Source organism: Bufo bufo, chromosome 2, assembly GCF_905171765.1.
Source record: "Bufo bufo chromosome 2, aBufBuf1.1, whole genome shotgun sequence".
In the NCBI taxonomy this organism is placed as follows: Eukaryota; Metazoa; Chordata; class Amphibia; order Anura; family Bufonidae; genus Bufo; species Bufo bufo.
In genome coordinates this window covers 574,698,266-574,711,573 of record NC_053390.1, presented here as the reverse complement: position 1 = coordinate 574,711,573, position 13,308 = coordinate 574,698,266, and the positions used below count along the sequence as shown (strand labels likewise).

General features: G+C 44.2%; 1 protein-coding gene across 1 annotated transcript in view; it reads right to left on the bottom strand.

The window, feature by feature from the left end:
* LOC120989842 (alcohol dehydrogenase 1-like) overlaps positions 1–13,308 on the bottom strand; it is a 74,088-nt gene that overhangs the window by 22,459 nt on the left and 38,321 nt on the right. The window contains exons 6-7 of the mRNA XM_040418198.1: positions 4,564–4,824; positions 4,359–4,494 (exon numbers count right to left, since the gene is read on the bottom strand). Of these exons, the coding sequence (XP_040274132.1) occupies positions 4,359–4,494; positions 4,564–4,824 (397 nt within the window). The remainder of the gene's footprint in view (positions 1–4,358; positions 4,495–4,563; positions 4,825–13,308) is intronic.

Below are 13,308 nucleotides of genomic sequence, written 5' to 3'. Positions count from 1 at the left end.
CCGGACGTGGGGGTCCTCTTCCATTTTGTTTTGATGTGGGGGATATGTAACAGTGTACACTCTTTCTTGAACAAAAGTTGATACATTTTTTCATCTATTTCAGATAAATCTGTAGATGAGCCCAATGACCCTTTATCTGTTTCATTACATGGAGCCGCCTATGGACCCTTGAACACGCCGGTGAATGAAGTGACCATAGAGAGGAGATTAGATGGACGGTGGCGGATGTGTGTCCAAGTGGGCGACTTGATGCGCAATGTGTCTATTGACCTCTATAAATTATTTTACAACTAGCGAACTACATGAGTTGATATACAATATTCACTTGCCACAAGCCGGATAGCGAGTGGTTATATACTGATGTCAGAGTTCGCGGTGCAGATAGATGGGAAGGGTTTGTCCCATTGTAATTGCACATATAATGATTTTGATAGTTGGGGACCCGGTGGAAGAGATGGGATCGCCTCTGGTTGGGGGTCGATTTCATTTTTTCCACCCCGTCCGCCCTTTATACGCTGAGGTTGTAGATTTGTTGTAGCATGCAAGGTTGCGCACTGTCACTACAGGCATCTCCGCGATTGTCCGCTTTGAGATTTTTCAGATCTCCTTGAACACTGAACACGCCTTCTGGTGCGGCGAGGTGTTTACGCCGTGTCACATGACCTGGCCCTTCTCCCTCCTATGCTGTTGTCCCTGTGATGCGCTCCATTGGATGACGTTGTGGTCCATGGAGTAGGCACATAGGGGTGCGGCAGTGTGGGGGGCGGGACCAGTGACGTCTGACCCGGAGCGTGAACACGCCCTCTGATGTAGCGTGACGTATTTCTGTGTCACATGACCTGGCCCTCCTCCCCTCGTTGCTGTTGGTCCTGCGATGCGCTCCATTGGATGACGCTGCGGTCCACGGAGTTGGCACGTAGGAGCGCGGCGACGTAGGGGGCGGGACCAGTGACGTCTGACCCAGAGCATGCGCGCTGCAGACTGAGGGACGCCAACGCCGGTCTGTTCTATGGGTCCATGAATGGTGAGCTCCAACAGGTTGATTTTAAGTTTAGATATGATGCAGCTGCATCACAAATAAAAGATTTTAACTCTTTATGCACGGAGCACTTATGCACTTTATGTACATCTTGGGGTTATGTATGCAGGGGACATAAACTCTTTTTTAAAATGGATGTACGTACATATATTGATTGAAATGCACATATCTACTGTAAGCAAGGATGATCACTATTTTGTATTTTTTATATCTTTGTATGACTTTTTTACAAATGTTTACTATGCACAAAAGTCACGTGATGATGGAGTTGGAGATCATGTGACTTGATTGATGACATGTGTAATCACTGATTGTAATTATTTTGTATTGGATTGTGGGTATATATACCTGGTTGTATACACTGTTATGTAGCTTGATAAAGGCCTCATTGAGCAGGCCGAAACGTTGCCGGATTAAAGTCTATTGGGGTCTTCACCCTGTCACCTTAAAGCTGGAAGTGCTGCCTCGTCATTTTGTTAAGTATATATATATATATATATATATATATATATATATATATATATATATATATAATTACTATGAGTAAGAGCAAACTTAATGCCTGAAATGTAAGCAGTGTATGTGTACATGTACTGGATTTTATACTGACTTAATGAAGTGATAATTTTTATTGGAATTGGATGCTGAAAATTTTCTCCTCTATATGCATCAAAGACAGAGTCTGCAGTGGTTTTGTGCATATAAAAATTTTTTGCCAGCATGTCAGCTTTACTCATTTGTTCTGTGCTAAAAAATAAAAAAAATTATTTTCTAAACCTCCACTAAGTACCCCATAACCAGAAAGTGGAAATATAATTTTAGAAATCCTTGCAAATTTATTAAAAAGGAAAAACTAAAATTTCATATGGACATAGGTATTCAAACCCTTTGCTATGACGCTTGAAGTTTAGCTCTGGAGGCCTCCCATTTCTCTTAATCATCTTTGAGATGTTTCTACACCTTAATTAGAATCCACCTGTGATAGATTAAAGCCAGTTGGACATGATTTGGAAAGACACACCCTCTGTCTATATAAGGTCTCCAAGATGACATTGCATTTTAAAGCAAAAAACAAACCATGAGGAGGAAAATACTGCCTGGTGTATATGTTTTTTTCTGGTTAGCCTATAAAGTTATCACTCCCTTAATACTTTTGTATTAATTAACGCAAAAGTATTCAATGTCACACTCTGCAGATCAGAGAGAGAGAGAGAGGGGATTTTATGCAGGCACAGATCTGGAGAAGGGTATAAAACAATTTCTGCGCCACTAAAAGTTTTGAAGAGCACAGTGGTCTCCATAATTCTTAAATGAAAGATGTTTGGAACAACTAGGACTCTTCCTAGGGGGGTCTGCTACATCAACCTAATTCATCAGTGGAGAAGGACCTTGGTAAGAGAGGTGATCAAGAACCCAATGGTCAATTTGGCTGAGCTCCAATAAACCTGTGTGCAGTTGGCAGAAATCTCTAAAAGGTCACCCATCACTGCAGCACTCTACCAATCTGGGCTTTATGGCAGAGTGCCCGGAAAGAAGCCTCTCCTTAGTAAAGGACACAAAAAAGCCCAGCTGGAGTTTGCAAAAAGGCACCTAAAGGACACTAAGACTTTGAGAAACATGATTCTCCAATCTGATGAACCATGATTAAACTTTTTGGCCTAATTCTTGGAGTCATGTTTGGGGAAAACCAGACATTGCTTATCACTTGCTCAATACCATTTCTGCAATGAAGCATGATGGTGGCAGCATTATGCTGTGGGGGTATTTGTTTACCAACTGAGACAGGGAGACTGGTCAGGGTTGTGGGTAACCTTAATGGAGCAAAGTACATAGGTATTCCTAATTAACTTAATCCAGAATGCTGTGGGCCCCAGACCTTCCAAAAAGTCAATTACCCTCAGTACACAGTTATGGCATGACAGAAGTGGCTTAGAGATGACTCTGTGAATGCCCATAAGAGGTGCAGTCAGTGCCCTAGCTTGAACCTAATTAAACATCTCTGGAGAGGCCTAAAAATGTCTGTCCACCGATAGTTCACATCCAACCTGACAGATCTTGAGAGGATGTTCAGAGAAGAATGGCAGAAAATCCCCAAATCGAGGTGTGCAAACCTTGTGGCATCCAGAAGATTGGAGGTTGTAATCGCTGCGAAAGGTGCTTCAACTAAGTATTGAGTAAAGGGTCTTAATACTTATGTAGGTGCAATATTTTAGTTTTTCCTTTTTAATAAATTAGCAACAATTTCGAACACTCTGTTTTCATTTTGTCATTATGAGGTATTGAGTGCAAAACGATAGGGAAAAACATATATTTTTTTTATTTTAGCGCAAGGCTGCAAAATAACAAAATGTTAAAAAAGTAAAAGGGCCTCTCTGAAGACTTTCCGAATGCATTGCATATTGGCACAGGGGTTGTCCAATTGCATATTTTCAGCAGTTAATAAGTGTGCAAATAAGTGTACTTTAGTGCATAACCAGGCAGCAATATATATTTTTGTTGCAGAGGTTGTCCAAATGTGCAATTTTTCCAAAAACCTGTTGCAAAGCTTCTAGTTCATTATATATATTTGAATAGGCCCTTAAAGACTTGGACTATTTGTATTTTTACATTTTTGATTTTCCTCCCCCACTTCCAATAGCTGTAGCTTTTTAATTTTTCCATTCACATAGCCCAGGGATTGGCAAACTGTGGCTCTCCAGCTGTTGTAAAACTACAACTCCCAGTATGCCTAGTCTGCCTACAGCTATCAGCCTACAGCAAGGCATGATGGGATTTGTAGTTTTACAACAGCTGGAGAGCCGCAGTTTTTTTTTGTGGGACAAGATACATTTTTTAATGCCGCCATTTAATGTCTTGTATTGGAAAACACGAAAAAATTCTTTGTGGGGTAAAATTGGAAAAATATATATATGTTTTTTTGGGGGTTTTACATCACAGCGCTCACTGTTTGCTAAAAATGACATGAACTCCTTATTCTGTGTCTCAATACAATTGCAGCGATACCAAATTTGTATAGATTTGTTTGTTTAAAAAATACCTTTGAAAAAAATCTAAATTTTCTTTGAGCCCCAAAACAGGCTGTTCACTAAGGAGTTAAAAGGAACGGGAAGAGAGAGAAAATAATTCCCCCACTACAGTCTGTCTTAATCATGCTTACTCCATAATGCTTATTATGCTCGCTCCTAGTGAGCCAGTTCTATTAAAACTTTGTTTTATTTCTCTTGTTACCTATGACGCTGGAAGGATAAATCCATTTTACATAATTTATTATTCAACATTATTCATTTCCCCCAGTTCCTACTTAAGTACATTGCATTACCTCCAAAAACTGATCCCTTCATGGTTCGACCTGTAAGTAGCAAGGATGGGTCAAAGGACATCTTGGCACTTGATGAAGCTACTCCAACAATGATGGTGGTACCATAGCCAAAGTGAGAAGAAGTCAGGGCAGATTCCTAAACATATGTGCAAGAGTTAAAAAAAATAATCCAAAATGAATTAGTCACAACTGTTATGTTACTAACCATGACTCCAGTGTTTCCTATAACCTCAAAGGAATAATCAACTCCGCCCTCAGTCATCTCTGCCAACACTTCATGGATAGGATGGTCATAATCTTTGGGGTTGATACATTCAGTGGCTCCACACTCTTTGGCTTTTGCAAATTTATTAGTGTTAACATCAATTCCAATAATTCTGGAAGCTCCAGCTACTTTACATCCGATAATTACAGACAAGCCAACTCCTCCCAGACCAAATACTGCACAGGTAGAGCCGGGTTTAACCTGTAATAAGAAAAACATATGATATAGAATTTACATTTTATTAAACGGATAAAAGGATATGTCTGATAGATGTGGATCCCACCTCTTGGATCCATGCCTTTAACTCGCCTGACCACAACCTATCTGTTGATGAACAACTTATATCTGAAAAGCAGTAAGCATTTCTATATTATTAACTTTTGTACATCCATTGTTATGACCACTTTTATAACCAGGATTTGTACAACACAAATAATCAGGGATTTTTTTTTAGATTAATACAATAGAAACATATGGGTCAACATTGGAGTTATAGACACAACCCAGATCCAAAATGTTTGCTATTTTAGTAAAGACAAAGTTGCTTTATTGTTTTGGACGGAAAATTAATATATGGTTGTAAAGGTCCTCATTACTGTTGATTGAGCACCAAAGTGCTCGGGTGCTCGAGTAGAACACCTCGGGATGATCGGGTGCTCTACAGAGCACCCGAGCACAATGGAAGTCAATGGGAGAACCCGAGCATTAAACCAGGCACCCCCTGCTCTGAAGAGGGGAGGGTGTCTGGTTCATAGGAAAAGGTCAGAAATTGATGGAAACACCACTGAAATGGTTCGGTAACAGATGTCTGGATGCATCTTGGACTCTCAGGTCGCTGCTGAGAACGATGTTGTCCGAGTTGTACGCTACTTTTACAGACTGACAATAATACGCACAAAACCGAAGATAAAATCGATTTTAGAGGAAAAATTGTTAGGAAACATTCTTTCCTGTATATTTAGTTGTATATAAAGTGTAAATGCTGCCAAAAATTACAAGGAAGAGGCACTCCGATGCAACCTACATATCACATAAAGGAGAGCCTCATTCACATTGTGGTACAATTGTTCAGGTAGTGGGACTCCTACACTCATAATGCCTATGCACTAAGTGAAAGGGCTGCCAAAAATTACAAGGAACCGGCACTCCAATACACCCTTTATTACACATAAAGGAGAGCATCATACTGTCACCGCCAGCTCTCTGAGAAGCTCTGGCAGACGTTCTTCTGTACCTCTTGCATGATGTTCTTTGTTTTGGTTTCACTTTGTCATCTCTTTTCCTTCTCCCAGCTGTCATCTATTTACACTGATTGCCTCCCTTTATATTCCCTCCCATACTGCCTCACTTTGCGGTTTATACTACTTCCTGGATTGTGTTCACTGCCAGAGGCTGCAACTGCTGGTTCCTCAGATAAGTCTTTTCCTTTATTTGTGTTTCCGTGCTGGCTTGATTCTAGGTGACCCTGACTCCCTCTGTATTAAGTGCAGGGAGCCGGTGGTCGTGTCCCCTCACTTTTATAGGGTTTTCAGGTGTCACACAGTCTAGGTACGAGGGCATGCAATTATCTATCATAAAGATCTTTGCATGGGCAAAGCAGTCAGGGAGAGCTCTAGGGGTTTTATAGGGCTCACCCATATGTTCCTAAGTTTGGGATCAAGTCAGTCGGATGTTTATTTATAACTTCCAGTTTTCTGCAACACCATCTGTGACACATACACACCCTTAAACAATTATGATTGATGGCCTGCTGGTGACCCTCTAAAACATTAGGAGCAAGGGCCTGCTACTGGATTTGACCATCTAAAACATTAGGGGTGAGGGTATGCTGCTGATCTGAACATATAAAACATTAGGGCCAAGTGTTTGCTGCTGATCTGACCCTCTAAAACATTAGGGGTGAGGGCCTGCTGATGACCCTCTAAAACATTAGGGGTGAGGACCTGCTGCTGATCTGACCATCTAAAACATTAGGGGTGAGGGCCTGCTGCTGATCTGACCATCTAAAACATTATGGTCGAGGACCTGCTGGTGACCCTCTAAAACATTAGGGGTGAGGGTCTGCTGCTGAGCTGACCCTCTAAAACATTAGGGGCAAGTGCCTGCTGCTGATCTGACCATCTAAAACATTAGGGGTGAGCTGACCCTCTAAAACATTATGGGCGAGGGCCTGCTGGTGACCCTCTAAAACATTAGGGGTGAGAGTATGCTGCTGAGCTGACCCTCTAAAACATTAGGAGTGAGGGCAGCTTAATAAGCATGTTTATATGAGGGAGGAGGAGGACGAGAAAAGGAAGATTGAACCATATACCCTTTTTTGTGGTGGAAGGGGTGCATGGGAATACAGTGTATTCAATACACCATAAAAGCCACATTTAAAGTGCCTTTATGTTCAGCCGCTTTCCTCTGGTGGAGTAGAGAAGTCAGGGGAAATCCAGGCCTTGTTCATTTTGATAACATTCAACCTGTCAGCATTTTCAGTTGATATGCGGATGCGCTTATCAGTTATTATGCCCCCAACAGCACTAAATACCCGCTCTGACAAAACGCTGACGGCAGGCAGGCCAGCACCTCCAAAGCGTAGAGCGCAATTTCGTGTCATGTGTCCAGCTTGGACACCCAATAGTTGTAAGGCACAGAGGTATCACTGAGGACGCTGACATGGTCTGCTATCTGCTTCACCATCCTCCAAAACTTTTCTCTCCTTGTTACACTAGGCCGCGCATCAGGGTGAGGGTGCTGGCGGGGTGTCATGAAACTGTCCCAGGCCTTGGAGAGTGTTGCCCTGCCTCTGTTGGAACTGCTGTGTGTTTTCCTCGTCTCCCCTCCTCGGTTGCCCAGCATAGTCAGATGGAAATTTTTGGAGCAATTTTTCCACAAGGACCTTCTGGTATTGCACCATTTTGCTAATCCTCTCCACCACAGGAATGAGAGATGAGAAGTTCTCTTTGTAGCGGGGGTCAAAAAGGGTGAACAACCAGTAATCGGTGTTGGCCAAAATGCATATAACGCGAGGGCTACGGGAAAGGCAGCATAACATAAAGTCAGCCATATGTGCCAGAGACCCAACAGACAAGACTTTGCTGTCCTCTTTAGGAGGACGACTCTCAATCCCCTTATCCTCTTCCTCCTCTTTGGCCCATCCACGCTGAACAGATGGAATAAGCCTGCTATGGGTACTACCCTCTGTAGCGGAGGCAACCGTCTCCTGCTCCTCCTCATCATCATCCAATTCGCACTGAGAAGACGAACTGAGGGTGGTCACCCTGTGTACTGTCTTCCCCATTTCCACCTCTTCCACATGCAAAGCGTCCGCCTTCATTGTGAGCGCTCGCAACAGCAGAATGCAGCATCTTTCGCAGCAATGCCTGGAAATGCTGCATTCTGACAGCCCTCTGTGATGATGGTAACATGTCCGCCATTTTGTTTTTGTAACGGGGGTCTAAGTACGTTGCTACCTAGTACTTGTCCTTGCTCTTTATGCTTATATATGGGGGTCCCTCTTCAAACACTGGAGCATGAAGGCCCCAATTTGCACTAAATTGGAAGCAGTGAAGCACCCTGGCTCTTGCTCATCGCCAAGGAGAATGTCGTCCTCGGTCTCCTCCCCCCAGGGATCCCCGAAAAGTTTAAATCCTTGCTCCTCCTCCCCCCAGGCACCATCCTCCTCTGACTCTTCTTCAGACTCCTGCTGACTTGTCTCAGATGGAGTAGCCCCCCCATGGAATTTATTCAGCATTGCGATTTCCTCATCTTCCAGCTCCTGCTCCTCGACGGCTTGATCAATGACATGATGCAATGCATGTTCCAGAAAGAAGGCGTAAGGCACAATGTCACTGATGGCGCCCTGGCTGCGACTGACCATTTTGGTGATCTCATCAAATGGTCGCAGAAGTCTGCATGCGTCGCGCATGAGCAGCCACTAGCGTGGTGAAAAGAAACCAAGCTCCCCAGAACCTGTTCTGCTGCAGAGTTCATACATGTAGTTGTTAACGGCACATTGCTGCTGGAGCAGCCTATCAAGCATTTACAAGGTGGAGTTGCAGCACGTCGGGCTGTCACAAATCAGACGTCTGACGGGCAGGTGGTGTCGCCACTGAACGTCAGCAAAGCAAGCCATGGCCATGTAAGATCTTCTAAAATGACCAGAGATTTTCCTGGCCTGCCGCAAGACGTCCTGGACCCCAGGGTATTTGGCAACGAATCGCTGCATAACTAAGTTCAGGACGTGTGCCATGCAAGGCACATATGTCATTTTGCCCTGTTTCAGCTCTTTCAGCAGATTGGCACCGTTGTCACACACCATTTTACCAACTGTCAAATTGAGCGGGGTTAGCCACTGATCGGCCTGTGACCGCAGAGCCGAAAGCAGTGTAGGACTGGTGTGGCTCTTGGCTTCCAGGCACAACAGTTGCAGTCTCACCTGGCACGTCGAATTGGTTTTGGGGAGCTTAGGGGGTGCAGCGGAAGAGGCGGTAGCAGTGGAAAAGGAGGAGTCAAACGAGGAGGAGACGGAGGATGGAGTAGAAGGAGGAGAAGAAGAGGCAGGCCTGCATGCAATCTGTGGCGGTAACACCAAATTGACACGGGTGCCACGGGTTGCATGCTTGACAGTCGTCAGAAGGTTCACCCAGTGTGCAGTAAAAGTTATGTACCTTCCCTGCCCGTGTATGCTAGACCACGTGTCTGTGGTCAGATGTATCTTGGCACGGAAACTGTGTGCCAGAGAATCTACATTCACTTGCTGCTGAACGTTGCCATATAGTTCTGGGATGCCCTTCTGGGATAAATATTTCCTTCTGGGACTTTCCATTGCGGTGTGCCAATGGCCACAAATTTTCTAAAGGCCTCTGAGTCCACCAGTTTATAAGGCAGTAGTTGGCGGGCTAGCAGTTCCGACAAGCCAGCGGTCAGCCGTTGGGCAAGAAGGTTATCAGGCATCATCAACTTTTTACGTTCGAACATTTGGGCCACGGAAGCCTGCCTTTTTATCAGATAAACGCGACGACGGAACGGTGGAAGGTGAAGTGGAGGACAAATGGGAGGAGAGAAGAGAAGGAGAAGAGGCAGGAAGTGGAGCACCGTGAGTGTGGCTTTGTGAGTTCTAACGGTGTTGCTCCCAATGGGCTTGGTGATGAGAGACCAGGTGCCTTCTTAAGGCAGTCGTCCCTAGGTGAGTGTTGGGCTTTCCGCGACTTATGCGTTGACAGCACAGGCTGCAGATGGCAACACTATTGTCAGCAGCTGATACGTTAAAAAAAGCCCACACTGCGGAGCCATGTGCCGTCGTCCTGGGAGTGCCAGATGTGACTGTGCATGGTGGATGGCTCACTTCAGATACATTTTCAGTCAGCTTTTTGCCTTCTGTGCACTGCGAGTTCTGCCTGCTTCTCCTCCTTCTACCCCCTATCTGCTGCTCTGTCTCTCCCTCTGAACTCCCCTCTTCTTCCTCTCTTATGGGCAACCACGTGACATCCATCAACACACCATCATCGTCACCTTCGCCACCACTGACATTAGAGATCTCGGAGTAGGCAGCAACAGCGGGGACCTCCGTTCTTTGGCTGATCTGGGTACTGTCGTCAGACCTCCGGGTGGCGGCCGTTGCTACCTCCTCTTCCTAATCCGATGCCAAGAATGGCTGTGCATCGGTAAGGTCTGGGAATGGATGGGAAAATAATTTCTCTGACTCGAGTGGTGGGGCTATGGTGGTGCTTTGGGGGTGCACACAGCATAGAGTGAGGAGGGTGCAGATACAAAGGATGAGGAGGGTGCAGAAGCAGAAGGCTGAGTGTGCCACTCAACCAACTCTGGTGCGTCCTTTGACGTAATCGCATGCACCTTTTCCAACTTCACACTTAGGCTCTGGCCTGGTGCACCTGCACGACTCCTACCACCCCTGCGGAATGGCCTGCCTCTTCCTCTGCCTGTCATTTTCAAAATGACCCTCTGACAAAGTCCCTATAGAAGAGCAGTATTTGTGGAAGCAGGTATATTGCAGGCCTCCATCAATATTTGGTGGAAGCCGGTATATCAATCCCCTCTATCAGTATTTTGTGGAAACAGGTATATAGAATCCCTTAATGAGTATTTGTTGGAAGCTAGTAAATCAAACCCCTTAATCAATATTATTCAAGTAAACAGAGCTTAGCCGCGCCCAGGCCAGTGATACTAGTCGTGACGTCACTGGGCCTGCGGTAAACAATGAGAAGGCCGCGGCGCTGCTGGAGCGACGCTGCCTTCTCAAAAAGCTGATCGGCGGGGGTCCCTGTGTCGGACCCCCGCCGATCAGAAGCTAGATAGGATAGATAATCAGTTTAAACAAAGTGCAGAACCCCTTTAATCAATATTTGGTGGAAGCTGGTGTATCGCAGGCCTCAATCAATATTTGGTGGAAGCCGGTATATCAATCCACTCTATTAGTATTTTGTGGAAACAGGTATATAGAACCCCTTAATGAGTATTTGCTGGAAGCTGGTAAATCAAACCCCTTAATCAATATTTGGTGGAAGCCGGTGTATCGCCGGCCGCAATCAATATTTGGTGGAAGCTGGTATATCAATCCCCTCTATCAGTATTTTGTGGAAACAGGTATATAGAACCCCTTAATGAGTATTTGCTGGAAGCCAGTATATCAAACCCCTTAATCAATATTTGGTGGAAGCCGGTGTATCGAAGGCCTCAATCAATATTTGGTGAAAGCCGGTATATCAATCCCCTCTATCAGTATTTTGTGGAAACAGGTATATAGAACCCCTTAATGAGTATTTGCTGGAAGCCGGTATATCAAATCCCCTTAATCAATATTTGGTGGAAGCTGGTGTATCGCAGGCCTCAATCAATATTTTGTGGAAGCCGGTATATCACACCCCTCAATCAGTATTTTGTGGAAGCAGGTATATCAAACCCGTTAATCGGTATTTTGTGAAAGCAGGTATATCGCACCCCTTAATCATTTTTTTATGGCAACAGGTATATCACACCAATTGCAATTAGTTATTCTAATAGTGTTTGTCCCTCTATCTAGCTGCGGTATCTCAGCAGAACCGCACAAAACTGCTGCACAATACAAATGCACTATAATATACTTTCTATGTTTGAAGGTATATTATAGGTATATCACACCCCTCAATCAGTTTTGTTGGGGGGGCAACAGGTATATCACACCAGTTGCAATTAGTTATTCCAATACCGTTTGTCCCTCTATCTAGCTGCGGTATCTCAGCAGAACTGCACACAACTGCTGCACAATACAAAAGCACTATAATATATTTTCTATGTTAGAAGGTATATTATAGGTATATCACATCCCTCAATAATTTTTTATTTTTTTTTGGGCAACAGGTACAGTATATAACACCAGTTGCAATTAGTTATTCCAATAGCGTTTGTCCCTCTATCTAGCTGCTGTATCTCAGCAGAACCGCACACAACTGCTGCACAATACAAATGCACTATAACATACTTTCTATGTTAGAAGGTATATTATAGATATATTACAGCCCTCAATCAGTTTTTTTTTTGGGGGGGCAACAGGTATATCACACCAGTTGCAATTAGTTATTCCAATAACGTTTGTCCCTTTATCTAGCTGCAGTATCGCAGCAGAACCTCACACAACTGCTGCACAATACAAATGCACTATAATATACTTTCTATGTTAGAAAGTATATTATAAGTATATCACACCCCTCAGTATGTCACAACTATCGATAGCACACCTATACCAGTCCTTAAAAAGACTTTTGTGGCCCTATTAGCTAGCGTTTGGTGTCCCTAACAGTCTGTCCCTGCTTCACACAGCAACCTCTCCCTACACTGGCAAAAAACAGAATGTAAAATGGCTACCAGATTGGGTTTATTTATAGGGTAGAGGGTGTGTCCATGTGCTGAAACGTCTCAATTGGCTGTCCTGTCCCATCTGATGGATGTGTCATAGGTCAAAGTTCGGCGCTATGCAAAAAAATATGGCGCGTGCAAATATCGCCATATGTTCGCACGTTTAACGCCTTGGAGGTGCTGGCCTGCCGTGCTGCCAGCGTTTTGTCTGAGCGGGTATTTAGTGCTGCTGGTTGCATTATAACAGATAAGCGTATCCGCCTGTCAACTGAAAATGCTGACAGGTTGACTCTTATAAAAATGAACAAGGCCTGGATTGACTATGACTTCTCAACTCCACCAGAGGAAAGCGGCTGAACATAAAGGCACTTTAAATGTGTTGTTTATAATGTACTGAATACACTGTATTCCCATGCACCTCTTCCACAACAAACAAGGGTATATGGTTGAATCTTCTTTTTCTCATCATCCTCCTCCTCTTACATCATATCAACATGCCTATTCGTCACATATAATGCCCTCGCATATATGCTCTTTGCATATAATGTTTTACAGGGTCAGCTCACATGCAGGCCCTCGCATATCATTTTTTAGAGGGTCAGCTCAGTTGCAGGCCCTTGCATATAATTTTTTAGAGGGTCAGCTCAGGAGCAGGCCCTCACCTACAATCTTTTACATGATCAGCTCACCTTCAGGCCGTCGCATATAATTTTTTAGAGGGTCAGCTCACCAGCAGGCCTTTACCTACAATCTTTTAATGGGTCAGCTCGTCTGCAGGCCCGCACATAAAATCTTTTACAGGGTCAGCTCACCAGCAGGCCCACACCTAAAATCTTTTACAGGGTC